Source organism: Cucumis sativus, chromosome 5, assembly GCF_000004075.3.
Source record: "Cucumis sativus cultivar 9930 chromosome 5, Cucumber_9930_V3, whole genome shotgun sequence".
NCBI lineage: Eukaryota > Viridiplantae > Streptophyta > Magnoliopsida > Cucurbitales > Cucurbitaceae > Cucumis > Cucumis sativus.
The window spans coordinates 2,715,567-2,733,719 of NC_026659.2; the positions used below are offsets into that span (position 1 = coordinate 2,715,567).

General features: G+C 30.5%; 5 protein-coding genes across 5 annotated transcripts; all 5 read left to right on the plus strand.

The window, feature by feature from the left end:
• Positions 1–467: 467 nt before the first annotated feature.
• Positions 468–1,082, plus strand: LOC101207453 (pEARLI1-like lipid transfer protein 1). The gene has a single exon (XM_004152366.3). The coding sequence runs from the start codon at positions 549–551 to the stop codon at positions 879–881; it is 333 nt and encodes a 110-aa protein (XP_004152414.1). The 5' UTR covers positions 468–548; the 3' UTR covers positions 882–1,082.
• A 1,756-nt stretch (positions 1,083–2,838) lies between these two features.
• On the plus strand, positions 2,839–3,489 carry LOC105435444 (14 kDa proline-rich protein DC2.15). Its single transcript, XM_011656493.2, has one exon. The coding sequence runs from the start codon at positions 2,925–2,927 to the stop codon at positions 3,333–3,335; it is 411 nt and encodes a 136-aa protein (XP_011654795.1). The 5' UTR covers positions 2,839–2,924; the 3' UTR covers positions 3,336–3,489.
• Positions 3,490–7,585: 4,096 nt separating this feature from the next.
• LOC101207206 (14 kDa proline-rich protein DC2.15) lies at positions 7,586–8,216 on the plus strand. The gene has a single exon (XM_004152365.3). The coding sequence runs from the start codon at positions 7,633–7,635 to the stop codon at positions 8,023–8,025; it is 393 nt and encodes a 130-aa protein (XP_004152413.3). The 5' UTR covers positions 7,586–7,632; the 3' UTR covers positions 8,026–8,216.
• Positions 8,217–12,140: 3,924 nt separating this feature from the next.
• Positions 12,141–12,817, plus strand: LOC101206964 (14 kDa proline-rich protein DC2.15). The gene has a single exon (XM_004152364.3). It carries the CDS (start codon positions 12,223–12,225, stop codon positions 12,631–12,633), a length of 411 nt encoding a protein of 136 aa, XP_004152412.1. The 5' UTR covers positions 12,141–12,222; the 3' UTR covers positions 12,634–12,817.
• A 3,934-nt stretch (positions 12,818–16,751) lies between these two features.
• On the plus strand, positions 16,752–17,430 carry LOC101206726 (14 kDa proline-rich protein DC2.15). The gene is given in 3 exon segments (XM_004152363.3): positions 16,752–17,032; positions 17,035–17,061; positions 17,064–17,430. Coding segments are annotated over 3 exon segments (405 nt in total). The 5' UTR covers positions 16,752–16,830; the 3' UTR covers positions 17,240–17,430.
• Positions 17,431–18,153: the final 723 nt, after the last annotated feature.

Below are 18,153 nucleotides of genomic sequence, written 5' to 3' on the forward strand. Positions count from 1 at the left end.
AATTAAACTATTGAATAGAAGAAAATAAATAATAACAACAACAATAATAATGTAGTAGAAAGTACTTTTTGAACTAGAGATTCCATTTATGCTAATACTATATAACATAGTAAATTCTTGTGTTACCATATATTGAAGAATCTAATTTAAAAAAACAAAAAAACGCATGCATTAACCTTAAATTTCAAGTAATTGCTGCACCCAAAGATTGAGGAATGGAAACATGCTAAATAATTGTGTGAGTCCCCATCTTACAAATGATCAAAATTAATTAAGTTGACATAAACATGTGATTAGGTTTTTAAGTATGTGCCAGCTAAAGTCATCACGCAATAATATGAAGATGGAGTTGTCATTATTACTGTTTCTTAAGAATATTTAATTTTATTATCAGTTTCGTAATCCTCTTAGGCCACATTCATCTTCAAAAATTAAACCCTATAAAAACCCTGAAACCCCTATCTCCAATTCTCACACACCCAAGCTAACCCTTACTCAATACTAATTTAGCTTTTGGTTTCCATTGAGCTTCAAAGACATCAAACTATATGGCTTCCAAAGCTACCGTCTCTCTAGCATTTCTCCTTGCTCTCAATCTTGTTTTCTCCTCCTTCGTTTACGCTGAGGCTGACAAGAAGTGCCCAATAAACGCTCTTCAGCTCGGTGTTTGTGCAAAATTGCTCGGGGGTGTTGTCGATGTCGAGATCGGCAAGACTTCTTGCTGCCCTTTGATCAGTGGCCTAGTTGATCTTGATGCTGCTGTGTGCCTTTGCACTGCTGTTAAAGCCAAAGTGTTGGGACTGAATCTCAACATTCCCGTCGACCTCTCCTTGATTCTCAATGGCTGCAATAAGAAACTTGTTGAGGGCTTCACATGCTAAATTAGTTTATGACCATCATTTACTTTCGTTATTATTTCATTGTCTAATTTGTTTTCAATTGTTCCAATTTAATATTTCGTGCCGTCGTTTCCTTAATAAGTTCTCACCTATTGATGATTGTATCAATGAGTGACATTATGTTATAAAATCAAGAATTTAATATATCAATTCCATATTGTTATTTTCACAAGTCTTTCTCAATATTTATCAAAATGTTCTTTCTCATCGAGTAATGGGGGATAAATCGACATTTATGATTTTTCATTATTTCTCAATTGATATTGTTTACTTTCACCATAATAGAAATGGAAAAGGAATGGTTTCTTTTCTTTGACGGCATGTGATAGGAATGGATATATCAAACATTTTATTTGGAAGTAATAGCATTGATTGTGCAAGTTTAGCAATTTTCTAACCTTGACTAATTAAAAAGTAATATATTTTTTTTAAAATACCAATGAAATATATATGACTATCATAATATCCTTTTAAATATGTAAAGATCCTGCCTAAAAAACTTTTAGTAAATTGGTATAATACCTGCGCCTAACCTCTCCACTCCATCTCGTTGCCTTCCGCTGAACGAATCCCCAACCAGAAATCCTCCATCAAAGTCTCTTCATCGCACACATTTGTTTCCTCTGAGTTCATTACATTCGGCAACTATCTTCTAGCTTTCTGCGGAATCGACAACCCCACCCGTTTCTCTACCGTCGTCGCCACCTCCTATACCGTCTGATTTCACAATTTCGATTTCATCTTCTCTTCCTTCATCGCCTTCTTATCCATCTCTACCCTGCTACCGGTACTCCACCGGCCATCAACTCCCGCACTGTTTTGCCGCCACCTCGGACAGTATCCTACCGACAACCTACAGATTACACCAACTTTCCCCATTCAATATCGAACCGCCTACCTGTTATCCAACTTTTTACATTAGAAAGAATTTTCCTATCTAAACTACCTAGAATGTTTAAAATCAAATAGTAGTTGGCAGTAGATTTCTTTCTTTATTTTTTTTTTTTTTTGGGTGGGGGGTTTGAGATTATTATGTTTTGTTTTGTAAAAGAAAATTGATTGAATAAGATAAAAGTTAGAAACGAGAAAGAACGATAAAAAGAAAAAATATCATTAACTAAAATTAAATTTGGCGATAATGCTGATTTCAAACTTGTTTCTCTTACTGTTATTCATCTTGCTCGTGTTGGTGTGGATTAAAAAAATATTCACACATTCGCTCAAAGCTAGAGTGAGAATTTTTATTATTAGACATTTTTTCTTACGAAAAAATAATGGAGGGGAAATAATGAGAGTAGAGTTGAAATTAAAATTAAATTAAATGGTTCTTGCAAATCTTTTAAAGACAATAAATAATTAATGAACAATAAATGGCAATCATAAAATATCATTGTCATAAACTACTGTTTTCGTGGAGTTTACTATGACAGATTATTATGTCACTAATTAACTCGTAGTACGTTATATTATATTATTAATGTACATTATTTTACTTTTTTTAAAATAAATTTTGAGCCTAACATCATATCAATAACATGTATTCCATCTCAAAATTACCAATACTATCAATATAATAGGCATGAATTCTACTCTTCAATTTTTGTTAATGTGAGATTCATAAAAGACACAATTATTTACTACTGTACACTCATAAAATATTAGAAACAAATAATAAAAGTAAATAAATGTGTATTATTTGCAGTACTTCGATTCACTAATATCCTAGCGATTTGCATATAAACTAATTTAGAGCTTTCATCTTCAAACTTGCCAGCTAAAATCTCAAGAGACCACACATGGATCACCCAAATAATCATAATAATAGAATATAATTATTGATACCATATTATTTAATTCAATTTCCACAAATGATATCATCTCTTCCATCCTCACCCTCTCCCTCCCCTTCCCTAAACCCTATAAAACCCCACCCAATCTCCCCTTTTCTCCCACCACCAATCGCTCCAAATCCTTTCAACTTTCAAGAGAGATCCATCTTGGAAAAAGAAAAAAACCAAAACCCTAATGGCTTCCAAAGCTACAGCCTCACTTGCTTTCCTCCTCTCTCTCAATCTCCTATTCTTCACCTTTGTCTCAGCATGTGACAATTGCTATGTCCCTGCCCCACCCAAGCCCAAGCCATGCCCTCCTACTAAACCAAACCCTCCATCTAACTATGGAAAGTGTCCTAAGGATGCCCTTAAAATCGGCGTCTGCGCCAAGCTTCTCGGCGGCCTTGTTGACCTCACCATCGGCAAGCCCCCAGTGACCCCATGCTGCACCTTGGTTCAAGGTCTTGCTGATCTTGAAGCTGCTGTCTGCCTTTGCACTGCCATTAAGGCCAGCGTTTTGGGGAAAACGATTAAAATCCCACTCCACCTCAGCTTGCTCCTTAATGTCTGCAACAAGAATCTTCCCAATGGATTCCAATGCTGATATTATATAATTAGCTTTTTCCTAATCTTTAATTCTCGAATGTTTTGATGTTGTACGGTTGTATGGTTTTTTTTTCTTTAAAAAAAAAACTACTACAAACAAATTATTCTTGGTTGTGTTCAAACGTTCAATAAAAGTTTTTCCTATTGCTGAATTCTGTTAGTGATTCTTATTTCAGCTTTGGCACACGCAATCCTAAACCCTAAAAGTTTGAACTTCTAATTTAGTTTCGTTTAATGATGCTAAGCACACAAAAAACTTGAAAGAAAAAAAAAAAGAACCAAAGTGTTTATACATTTTATCCCACCATGTGATCTTAGAAATAACAAAAGTAAACCAAAATATTTATAAGATATAATAAAAATATGTAATCTCTAACAACCATAAATATTGATAGAAATTTATGGACAGACTAATTTTACTATATTCTCTATTAAAAACCTTTCCTATGATCTCTTCCTGTTGCCTTTGGTTTATATGACTATAAAAACTCCCTGGTATTATGTAAAATTCCTTTTATCGAATGAATCATTTTCTTTTGGATATGCAATAGATATGAATGTTAAGATAGGTCAATGTAGTTTAAATATTCCAATGCATTACTTACCCTTCTATTCTCGTAGTATTTTCTTTAACAAAAATTACTCTTTTCTTACATAGAACTGGAATAACATTTGTTTGTTTCAATAATACAATAATTATCATAAATAATCACTAAATAGATGTCATTTATATTTAGTACATGTGCCACTTTTTCTACCTCTCATCTACATTCTCGTGTATTTTGAAATACTAAATCTATATAGTATCTATATAATTCACCTTATGTTTACTAAATTGCCAATAAATTGTGGCATTTGATAGGTTTTGTTAATTCGTAATTTACACGTGTTGTACATCTTTTTCTTCTTCTTTTTTTCTTTTCAGTAAATTGTGCACTTTTTTTATGGAACTTTTCCTTAGCTCTCCTTTGGTTTTGGAAGGGAGCAATGAAAAATGTTATGCTTGTGTTAACCTACTTTTTAGATATATGGATGTAGATCTCTTCATCCCTCCCCCTCTAGTATTTTGTCAAGAAAACAATTAACTTTTAAAAATTTAAACATTACACAAATGTAGCATTTATAAAGATGGAAAAAAATGAACCAAAATTCATATATATTACTGAGAGACATGCATATCAAGTATTTATCCGTGTCTACTATTGATAGAATGTAAAATTTTGTTAAATTTTGTCAACCGTGTCATTTACAATAATTTTTCTACCAAAGAATAATTTTTCTAATTTTGTCCTCAAGCTCTAGTATGAGCTTACCAAACATTGTTAGTTGTTTTTTAGGTTTAAAATTAAAATTTTACTTCACACGATCTTTATTATTTTTTTGAAAATATAAATTTTAACGATAATTCACTACAACCAATTTTGGCTCTTTTGAGGCCGCATGTTGTACGTGGAAGGTCCTCTTTCAATGCATTTCACCCAACTTCGACTGGATTTTATGTGGCGAAAGATTCTTTTACGATGTTGTTTCATACATCTTCTGACGTTTGTATGCATTAGAAGAACTCTCTTTTCTTGTAGCGATTATTTTTAAAAGCTACACAAAAAAAAACCATTCAGCCATTAATTAATTAAGGAATTTGGAATTTTACACATTTCTCTTAGCTTTGTATTTGTGTGTTTAAAAGAAATACAGATAATGCAGTTGGATTCAGTCTCTTTTGTTAGCTTTACTTGTTACATTATTTTACTTCTTATTAATTTTCAAATTTCATATTTTAAAAATGGCTACGCCACGTAAACTTTTCAAGTGATGGAATCCCCGATATGATTACATTCATTTTTCAAATTTCATTAAATCTCATAATTAATTGGGGAATCTTGAATTCAATTTCAAATCTAGAGGGCGAATATTAATTTACTCTTGTCATTGTAAACTTACGTGTTAGTGGGAGTGTTGTACATATAGATAGTATTATACAAAACTAAACCAAACCAAAAGAGTAATCAAAATATTGCAATTACATAATCTGGAATAATCTTGAATTCAATTTCAATGCTTAGTGGAAATTAATTAATTTATCATGTTTCTTATTGAAAAACTTACATGTTAGTGGGAGTGGTGTAGTCTACATATGGAATATTATATAAAACCATAAGGGTATAATATTGCTATAGAGCTTAATTAAAGACACACACATATATTCTTTATATAAGATATGTGAAACATATCTCTTTTTCTTTAAGGAACTTTTTATTAAAATTAATTTTATCGATTTGATTCTATTATACACATTTAATTGGCCATTCATCCCACTACTTATTTATTTACCTTGTCTATATTCCAAAATTATTGAATGAACCATTTTTCTTTTTATTCCATATCCCAAAAAATCTGGATCAAGTCAACATTTTAATTTCAAAGTAACTATATACACCCAAAGATTGAGGGAAGAAAAAATAGGAAACTATATTCCCCATCTCAGAAACGTCCAAAATTAAGTTGGCATACATTTCTGAGGTTTTTTTAGAATGAAAATACTTTATAAAGCCAAATTCTTTTTTGGCATAAAATACTTTATATGTTGGCATGAACTTCTGAGCTTTTTAAATATATGCCAGCTAGCTAAAACCATCATACACATTGAGTAGATCATCGATGATGGAGTTATCATTATCTTTGCAAAATACAATTTTGAGTTTTAAGGTTTTTTCTTTCCTTTAATACGTTGAATTTGTTCTTAGGGTAACACTCTTGAAAATTAAGTTATTTACGTCTTTTTCATATTCATGTTAACGTTCATGACCCTAGGAATTTAGAAAGCAACTCTCAAAATCCTAGAGGTGTCTCTGATTATGCAATTTTTGTGTATTATAATTTTCTATACTAAATTATTTTGTTCTTTTCTTTACCCAAGATCGTACTTAATATACTATAATTACTTAATATACTATAATTGAACCACATAAATTTATTTGTTCATTTTCTATTTTATTATTTATTATTTGTTAATTTCATAACATCGATTTTTATAGATCACATCCCTTGATTTTCATAAACTAAACACTACAAAACTATATGGTGATGATTGAAAATAACGTAAATAACATAACTACGAATAGATATAATTTATTTTTTAAGTCGTTCGAAGCATAATTAGAGAACATATTCAAGGTATTTTAACAAGTTCAGAAAGACATTTTAACAAGTTTGGAGAGAAAGAAAAAACAGCACAGTGACATGAATCTTGTCCAAATTTACTATATTGATTAAATGCTCCTTGCCTTTCCTTACATTACCAAATTAAATTATCCATGGAGCAGGAATATGTCAAAACTGGCCCATTATAGTATAGAATTTTAATCCTTAAACATATCCTAACTTAGAAAAGTAACTTTTCCCCACTTAAATGAAAAGTAACTTTTCCCCACGTAAATGAAGAAGATAATGCAACGTGGAAAACTTTCTTAGAGATCTATGAAATCTCATGTGAAAAGTAAAAAAAAAGTGAATATATTTTTTATGTACAAATAAACCACTTTATTATGAAAATCATGGGTGATCAAAATAAGAAGAATTTCTCCGTTCTTAGACCAAAATTCTTAATAAGTTCAACACTTTTATCCCACTCTTTTAGGAGCTATGTGTTTACTCTATCCCAAAGGTCATCTTCCCCTGAAAAATATTTAGATGAATCTTTAATTGTGCAACCCACTCAATTGTTCAATCCTAAATTGTCATGTGATAAATTCTCTTTTTCTTCTTTTCAAAATACATTTTACTTCTTTTCTTTAGTGTGGAGTTAGTGTAATGATATAAAGATGAAAGTACTTGAATAATAATGCATTTAGTCGAGATACTGGGGTACTGCTCCAAAGTATTTAAATTCCATATTATTAATTAAGCGAGGATGATGAGAGTGCACTAAGGGAATATCCATCTGGTGTAGATGTTCGAGGTACACCTATTGGTCTAAAGTATCTATTTAAAAAAAAGTTGAAGAAGAGTTATGTATCAAATACTACTATTCATGGCATTCAAATGAGCTTATGCAACTTTAAACCAACCAGCTACGAAATATCAAAAAGATTGCCTATCATATGAGAGTTTGCCTATCATATACAAATTTCTATTGGTTAGTGGTATGATCAGACATTATATTTTCATTTTCACAAATAATATTCTTTTAATTATTCCTCTCCATCCCTTTCCTAAACCCTATAAAATGCCATCCAATCTCCACAGTTTCTCCCACCACCAATCCCTAAGCTTTTCAAAAAAAAAAAAAAACCCTGATGGCTTCCAAAGCTACAGCCTCTCTTGCCTTCCTTCTTTCTCTCAATCTCCTTTTCTTCACCCTTGTCTCATCATGTGACAATTGCTATGTGCCTGCCCCACCAAAGCCCGAGCCATACCCTCCATCTGATTATGGAAAGTGCCCTAAGGATGCCCTTAAAATCGGTGTTTGCGCCAAGCTTCTTGGCGGCCTTGTCGACCTTACCATCGGTAAGCCACCGGTGACCCCATGCTGCACTTTGGTTGAAGGGCTCGCTGATCTTGAAGCTGCTGTCTGTCTTTGCACTGCCATCAAGGCTAGCGTTTTGGGGAAAATGATTAAAATCCCACTCCACCTCAGCTTGCTCCTTAACGTTTGCAACAAGAATCTTCCCAATGGATTCCAATGCTGATTTTGGTCTCTCTTTTTTTCATTATGGAATTCTTTGAGTGTGTTATGATGTTTTTGGTTCTAAAGTTGTCTAAGTTTTAGACTTTATTTCAAATTGTTGTATGTTATGTTTAATTTTCTTCATTGGAGCTATTCTTTTTGGAGTTGAAATGTTTCAATAAAATTTTTTGCCGTATTGGTGAATTTATGATTTTTAGTTTTGCATATATATATTTGCTTTCTTATAAACATATTGAGAGAACCAGTGGAAGACAACGGATGACAAATCTTTCTCATATTAATTAAAAAACTACTACATTCTACAACATTTTTTTCTCTAGCTTTTGAACAAGTTTTGTTATATAAAACAATTATTTTTAGAAAATAAATCATTTCAAAATCTTAGTTTAGAACTATATAAATGTAAAACATATTTAAAGAACATTTTCAATTAACCTTAATTTCTCAAATTTAAATTGTTACGAAATATTATATGTGAGATGAGATGTCTAAAATGATAATTTAAATGAAAAATTAAATAGATAAAAACCTTAATATTTCTAATGTAAATCATCCAAAATAATTACTCTTATATTCAAGAATAAGGGTAAAATTCAAATTTGTTGTAAGTTTGATCTTATGAAAATTGTTAGTACTTAAATTGGAATAATGGTTCATTTCAGTTTTATGTAATAATTATTTACTCTACCATGAAGTAACAAAATATAATATGAAATTTAATCTGTAAAAATTATAAATAATTAAAATGTTAAAATTTTAAAATTCGAATACTAAATATCAAACTATAATAATTAAAATAATGTCTGATTAACTTGGTCCCATTACCATATATGGCTTAAATTTATCAAGCCTGGATACTGGCTGCACTTTTAGGTTTAAAACTAAAATTTAATTAACTTGGTATCTTGCTTTCTAAAAGTAAATTTCTCATTGATTATTTTAAAAACCATAACACATCTTTAATATTGTGAAATGTTAACCAAATTTAACCACACTTTTTTATTTTCACAATATTTTAAGTGGGAGATCGGAATTAAAAGGTCTGCCCTCGATAATCTCTACTAGGTTGACATAATTATCTTTAACACTAGTCATCGTCAATCTTTCAAACCTATACAAAAAAATGTTATTATAAAATAAAGAAATTCGTCCAGACAAAGGAGAGAGTAAAGGGAAAGCTTTCCAATATAAAGCATAAGGATATAAATGAGTAACAGATAAAACAAGATTAGATCAGCTCCATTGATCCCATGAACAAAAGTATGTCTTTACACACGATTGATAAAATGATCATATTTTAATATAACTTTTGAAAAGAGATTGATCAGACGGGAGTCAATAAGTGCATTCAAACATCTTCACTGAACGGATATACCATATTGATAAATTGATCACATTCTAATATATTTTTTGAAAAGAGATTGATTAGACTGGGATCAATAAGTGCATTCAAACATCTTCACTGAGCGGATATACCATGATAAAAGAAGATTATAATTAATCACATTATTAATTAGAGGTAAGAAAAGTTTAATTTGGTTTGCTTTGATAATCGATTTAAAAAAATGATCATATCTCTGTGTTTTGTAACATATGAAACTTTACAAAATAATTTTATATTTTTAACCTTTTGACAATTGTTTAAAACTCAATATAACATGATAAATGGAAAGTTCCAAATCCTAAACTTCTAAAAAAAAATGAACATCTATGTTTCAACAATGTGCTATTCAACAATGTGCTATTGCTCAATTTTATGATGCTACGCTATTTTTTTTTATTTTTCTAAAGAAAAATTACACCTAACAAATCAATAGATGCTTTAGAATATCTCTATTGAACATTGACGTCTTCTTCACTTCAAAATATATACTTAATAGAGATTAATGAAGTTCATGATTTTATATATAAGTACATGATTGAGAATCTTTGGTTGAATTATTTCAAAGCTAGATGGCAAAATCTTAATACATGCATATTATTTTAACATAATTAATTAGGAATATAATCTTCAATTTCAATTTCAATTTCAATGCTAGCTAGATGGAAATTATTAAATACTAATAATAATGTTGTTTAATTTGTTGTTGAAAACTTACATGTTAGTGGGAGTGGTGTAAATATGGAGTATACTATTATACAAAAACCGAAAGAGAGTATAATATTTGCAAGTGAATTTAATTAAACATATACACACACATATATGTTTATAAATATAAGACATGTGAAACATCCTATCTCTCTTTTCTTTATGCAACTTATCAAATTTATTTTATAGACTCTATTTTACATCTATAATTGTCCATTAATATTCATATTATAACTACAACTAAGTCCAGCCAAATTATTGAATTACATTTAATTTGTTCAATATATGTAAGCATAGAAGATTTTCTTGAACATACTTCTCACGAATATAGAGAAATTAAATTGGTATATTCCTATAACAGATCATATATACATTATTCAATCTCCCCCACACGTTAGTTCTAATGTTATCACTTATTATTATTATTATTTTGGTACAATAATTTGCATGATGATTGACCCCGAACCAGAGAAAAGGATATAAAAACTATATTACCACTTGAACTATTAAGTACAAGGGGGAAAAAATAACTCAACACCTGCAACATTATTTCTAGAGCAGGGAGGTTGTGTAGCAATTTTAAGAACAATAATTTAAGTATATAATGAATATTTTTCAAAAAATACAAATATAACAAAATCTATTAACAATACTTTTATGATTTTCCATTCATAAATTTTGATAAATTTTGCTAGATTTACCATTTTTTAAAATGATTTTCCATTCATAAATTTTGATAAATTTTGCTAGATTTACCATTTTTTAAAATGATGCTATGCATACTAATATTTTCAATCTAATTATTATATTTACAATTATTTTAATTTTTTTAACAAAATAATAAAAGAGTGAAATTAAGAAATGCACCCAAATATCTCAAATATGTTTGACATACCTTACCTTCTCATCAAACCTTGAAAATTATTCTACTCTATGTTAAATCATTACATGGCCTAGGAACCTAAGAATCTAAGAAAACAAGAACACAATTTCCTTTTATCCCAAATCCCAAAAAATCTTAATCTCAAGTCAACATTTAATTTCATAAATTTGTTATGTATCCGAAGATTGAGGGAAGAAAATATGGGAAATTCCCCATGCCAGAAATGTCCAAAATTAAGTTTGCATAAACTTCAGAGCTTTAGGAATTAAAATCATCACACATGGATGATGGGTGATGGGTGATGGATGATGAAGTTTAAATTATTAGAAAATTAACGAGAATATATCATAATTTTCATATTATTCTTCAATATTTTGTATAACTTCTTCCTATAAGGCTTGACACAATTGACTTTTGATAAAGAACACAATTGCGTGATGAAACTATTTTGAGTATCCTTGAAGTTTCGGTTTGTTGCGTTGGTTCCAAATGATCCATAAGGTAGCAGGAAGCAACCACACATTGAAGCGGATGATATCTTTGGTGTTGAAAGAACGATGGTGACAAATATTGGAGCAAAGATCTCGAAATGCTATCATTTTCATTAAACCACCGCAATCAAAGTTTAAACCTTCTCTATGGTCTAACTGTCTACTTTCCATTAATAATGTTAATAAGGAGAAAAACATCAATAAACTCACATGTTGCAAAGTATAAATTACATTTGTGTATGAACTTGATATTAAATCATCAATTGATCCAAAAACTTAAATGGAAAAGTGAAGGTAAATTTAATTCTACATCATATATATCAAACACTAAATTCTAAACTTTCACAAACTTTCACATGTGAATCATTACAACATCATAGATGAGTTCATCTAATTTACTAATATATAGCTCTAATTTGATCAATCTCACATTAGAAATGTACCAAACTTTGCATGATTAAACACAACAATACAACTGGCACATAAAGATATATATCAAGATCAGGTCAGCACACACATGGGTTACCTATCATATCATATACAAATATCTAGTGGTTAGTGGCATCAAAAATATTTTAAATTTCACAAATCATCTTTTCTTCCTTCACCCTCCCTTCCCTAAACCCTATAAAACCCCACCCAATCTCCCCTTTTCTCCCACCACCAATCCCTCAAAATCCTTTCAACTTTCAAGAGAGATCCATCTTGAAAAAGGAAGAAAAACAAAAACCCCTAATGGCTTCCAAAGCTGCAGCCTCGCTTGCTTTCCTCCTCTCTCTCAATCTCCTATTCTTCACCTTAGTATCAGCATGTGACACTTGCTATGTCCCTGCCCCACCCAAGCCCAAGCCATGCCCTCCTACTAAACCAAACCCTCCATCTAACTATGGAAAGTGTCCCAAGGACACCCTTAAAATCGGCGTCTGTGCCAAGCTTCTTGGTGGCCTCGTCGACCTTACCATCGGCAAGCCCCCAGTGACCCCATGTTGCACCTTGGTTCAAGGACTTGCTGATCTTGAAGCCGCGGTCTGCCTTTGCACTGCCATTAAGGCTAGCGTTTTAGGGAACAAGATTAAAATCCCACTCCACCTCAGCTTGCTCCTTAACGTTTGCAACAAGAATCTTCCCAATGGATTCCAGTGCTGATTTTAGTGTTTTTTCTATTCTTAAATTCTTTGAGTGTGTTTTGATGTTTGTGGTTCCATAGTTGTCTAAGTATTATAACTCATTGCAAAGGGTCTAAGTTGTTTAATTTTCTTAATTGGAGCTATTCCTTTTGGAGTTGAAATGTTTCAATAAAAGTTTGCCATATTGGTGAATTTATACTTTATAGTCTTCGAGTATATTTTATCTTTTTTCAAAGTCACTTTTTTTTTTAACAAAAATATAGGGTCTAATAAATCTACTTCAAATCTGAAAAAATGCGTTCATGGACAAAAGGTTCAATATGTACATAAATAGCTAGAGAACAACTCACACACAAGTGATACAAGAGACTTAAAAGAAAAACCATCCAGTTTAGGGCCGTAGTAACACCATCTTAAGTACAATATATATTAGATTTAGAAGTCCATAATGCCACCAAGGAGACAATATCACTCCATTGTTTATTTTGGAGCTTTTCGATATTTTGAAACATACATTGTGTATTTCTTTGAGCCAAATACTTGTGGTGTGATTAAATTAACTTTTAGTTACAAAGTTTTTTTTAAAAAAAAAAAAGATACGGTTGGATCAGTATGTATATCAGAATATTTTCACTGGATGAACACACCTTTAATACTTTCATCATTCCCGCTTCATTAATAAAATAAGACATAAGTACATGAAGCACAAACAATAACAAAAAGGGTATTGAGAAACCCAAACAGCTCAACGAATACAAATATAGACAAAAACATTAAGATTTAAAGCTACAGTAGTACTGGTCGAATAACTTGAGAAAGCTTTTTTGATCTACTTATCCATAGTCCGATAAGAACTTTGATATATTTCCATAGTTCAGATGGAGCGTTCTCTTTGTCAATGAATGTTCTGTTATTTCTTTTGAGCCAAATACTTCATAGAATGATACACTGAAACATCTCAACTAAGTTAACATTCTTTAACACTTTTATCGCACATCCAAGATCACCAAACGTGAAATATTTTATTTTACCAATATTATTTATATATCTACATATATGAGTAGGTTTTGGCAAAATATTGTAAGAGTATTCTACTTCCCCTGTTGAAAAGGTAAAAACAATGATACGTTGCTCCATTGCACTGTAAAAAAAAGCCTTTGATATCTAATCATATGAGTCAAAAACACTTTACAAAGCTCTGGTAGCTCTCTAGTTAAATTATCTTTTCTAGCGTGCTCTTTATTTATATTTCAAGTTCGTTCCAAGGTTTCAACTTTCATTTTCAACATTTACCTTCCAACTTCCTTTTTACCAAATTCTCACTTCACATCTTTTGTGGTAATTAATGTCTATTTTATTTCATTTTAGAAAAACTATAATTAATTAAATTTACATTATTTTTTATCGCTATCAAAGTTGAAATTAAAATTCCAATTTATATTTACTTCTAATTAATTAATAGTTAAAGACTGGAATAGAAGAAGACAAAAAGATGAAAAAACTTACTAATATTAATTAAAAAAATCCGCTAAGATCTACTTGATTATTCCAACAATATTTATATTTAATTTACGTTAATTCTTGTATTTATTTAAAATAAAATTGTAATGAATCAAAAGAAGCATACGAAAATCTCTACTAAATTGACATATTTTTAACATCCTTCTAACGTTGGAGAGCAAAAAATGATGTGTTGCATGTACAAGAGAAAAGAATCCCAAAGTAAAAATAAGAGAGAGAGAAGACGAAGAGGAGATTAAAGAAAAGCTTTCCAAATTAACAATAAACAAGTCGCATCATAATTTCTAAAAAGGTCAGATATAGTACTCCATTGGGTTTGGGTAGCAAAAGATAAATGATATCTTCTCACAAATGAATACACAGTAGGTTTAATTTCTGTTTAGGTTAGAATGTTTTATTGTTTCTTTTCCAACCATAAGCACCAAAGCCAAAGGCAGGCGTAGCAATATTTTGTTCGTAAAGCTCAGTCGGATGGCATTATTTCAGCCAGATTATTATTCGGATTTTTTTCTTCTTCTTTTAATTAAGTACTAATAAAATTATTAATGCATTATCTATGTAATTAAAATAATTCGTCCTGCTATTTAGGCTATATATATTAGATAAATTCTCATAACTGGCAAAGAAACATAATATATATATACATATTTCATTTGTATGCTTCTCTCCACGATCATTACTCATTGGTTCACGGGAAGGCTTTCAATTCAATTTAATAATATTCACGTTGTGCGTCAAATGGTTGGTATAAAATTTGAAGTTATTGCCTTGTATTATGAATTTCAACCCCTCATGATTCATATAGATATATATTCGACAAGATATGTTAAAGGAAAAAACAGTGATAGTACACCAAAACATCTCAATTTAATTGGCATTTTTCTAGCACCCTCATCCTACTTTTATATATGTATATAGTGAGAGAGAGAAATCAGTCAATAAAAATCACAAGTAAGAAAACATAAACATTAGAGAATCTATACAGAAATTTAGTGATACGGTTCACAATGTGTTGTGTTAGCTACGTATACGAGTATAAGAAATTGAGGAGGGTTGTTAAAAGTGTGGCAATCTGTATCTACAGAATTTTGGTATCTTATGTACTTCAATAATGTCAAAGCTACGTGGGAAAGTATCATATATTTGAATGTTTCTCCCTAAAATCAATATATATCAGTTTCGGGAAGAGTTCTCCTTTTATTTAAGGATCCACATGTGACATGTGCATGAAGGTTTTTTTTTAAAAAAAAAAAATTGGAGTTTGGAAATTGAACCACTAATTTAATTGGAATTAACTAGCTATGTCTTAGTTGAATTATACATTTTTTATTATTTTTTTAGTGAACTGTTGTGTGTTGAATTAATTGTCTTTGAAAATAAAGAAGACTAAATAAGAAAATAAATGGTATAAATTAACGGTTATACGGCACATATATAAATAGCATAACATATAAACAATTAATGAAAATATAAACAAGAAGATGGATATTTAAATGAAAATACATTAAATAAAGTGGCCCAAATAAATGGATAGAAGAAAAGCCAAAAGCGAGTCTTTTTAGCTCCATACGAATTGACATGGTTCTTCTTTGTTAATGGTTGAAAATTCGATCCTATTACTTCTTTATAGTTGTACTAAAAAACGTGAGAAAACCATATTAAAGATTCAATTTGATTAAAAGATTATACTACATTCTAGAAATCCAAATTTTAATCTCATCAACTAAAAAGTCGTTATTTGCGAGGTTGGAAGTAATCAAGATTATTGATAATCTAAGGGTTATTGGAATGATTGAGGAAATTAGGATATATAAAACATAAATGGAAATCATGAAACATGAAAACGTTGAGAATGAAAGAGAGTTTAGTTTATAAACTATGGTAGCATAATGAGTTTGGTATTACAAATCGAGTTTAAAACGCTCAATCCAGATATGAATTTTGGATTACGTTACATATTACAAGTTCCTTCCATTACATACCTCTAAACAACCTCTTAGGGATGTGGTAGTTGATGGAGCCATTACCACCAATATATCATACTAATGAAAAATATTAAGTGTCTAACGGTAGAAGAAATGGAGTGACCGCACTATTAGAATGCCTTGAATTCGTTATGTGACGTTACAACCTTAAGGTTTAAAGAAGTTATTCAATATATAAACTTTCTAACCATGTGACACAATTTGTATTCAGAAAACAATATTATATCTTTTCTTTTGTTATGTGAATGCAGCTAACACATTGTTATTGAAACAAGTATACATGTGTGTCAATCTCTATTTACGTTATTATATTACATGCGTTCTTTCCTTTACTTATTGATTTTGTAAACTCTCGTAAATACTTATAAGATATATATTTTCACTATAGATCTAGTCAAAGAATGAAAGAGAAATTGAAGATGAGAAAAGGGGAAAAGTTTGATATTATTCCCAATAATTCCCATCAAATTCATAAAGGTCCAAAACTTTTGCTTAAAAACTTCCAAGCTTAATTAAGCATCCCAAACCCTGCCAGCTAAAATCTCATGAGACCACACATGGGTTGGGCATCATATTATTCTTTCACAAATCATTTGTTCCTTCCTAAACCCTTATAAAAACCCAACCTGTTTTCTTCTTTCTCCTACCACTAATCCCTCAAATTCTTCAAGAGATAAATTCTTGAAAAGACAAAAAAACAAAGGGCTCAAATGGCTTCCAAAGCTTCAGCCTCACTTGCTTTCCTCCTCTCTCTCAATCTCCTATTCTTCACCTTTGTCTCAGCATGTGACAATTGCTATGTCCCTGCCCCACCCAAGCCCAAGCCATGCCCTCCTACTAAACCAAACCCTCCATCTAACTATGGAAAGTGTCCCAAGGACACCCTTAAAATCGGCGTCTGTGCCAAGCTTCTGGTGGCCTCGTCGACCTTACCATCGGCAAGCCCCAGTGACCCCATGTTGCACGTTGGTTCAAGGACTTGCTGATCTTGAAGCCGCTGTCTGCCTTTGCACTGCCATTAAGGCTAGCGTTTTGGGAAACAAGATTAAAATCCCACTCCACCTCAGCTTGCTCCTTAACGTTTGCAACAAGAACCTTCCCAATGGATTCCAATGCTAATTTTATATAATTAGCCTTTTCTTTATTCTTGAATCTTTTAGTACTTTGAAGTCTTGTGGTTTGAGGTCTTCTCTTTTAGACTTCATTCCAAATTATTCTTGGTTGTTCGTTGATTTTCTTTATCAGATCTCTCTTTTCCTGTTGGGGTAGTTGAAATGATTCAATAAATTAATTTTACAATTGGTGAATTATGAGTACTGTGAATTCTAATTTGGATACTCCGTTGAAAGTCTTTAATCCATCTCTTTTAGATACACCAAGTCTAAGTTTGTAATTAAAACTTGCTTAACATAACCAACATTATTCACAATCGTTTGGATAATGATTTGGAAGAACAAAAATTTAAAAACAAACCAACGAGTGGAGAATAAATTTGGTTGGAATGACTTCGAGTAACTTACTCAGTGCTCTAAATAACCAAGCAAGAGGTCTCATTATCACCAACATTTATTATATTTATGATTTTGGTCCGAATATTTAAGTGTGAAATATATAAAACCCTTCAACTCTGAGTCTTTTGATCCCTATGTTCGTAGATACGTAATTACCACTGTGGGAGTGAATCATCTAAATATTTGTGTTGATTTTTTCAATACTTTTGGTTATGATCGATTATTAATTAATTATTATATTTTATGTTTTGAGAAATTTTTAAAAATAGTAAATTTTACAAAAACATTTATAATCTAGAGTAAAAATAAATTTTTACCGAGTTATTATCGATAGAATCTAAAATTTTGTTATAACTTATAAATATTTTAATTTATTTTGTTATTTTAAAAAAAAATTTAATTTTTTTCTTTTTTTTAAATATATTTTTTTAAAAATATATTAAAAGTTAGATAATAAATAAAAATAATAAAATATCTCAACTAAATTCACAATACTAATAATACACTTTCATCCTATATATA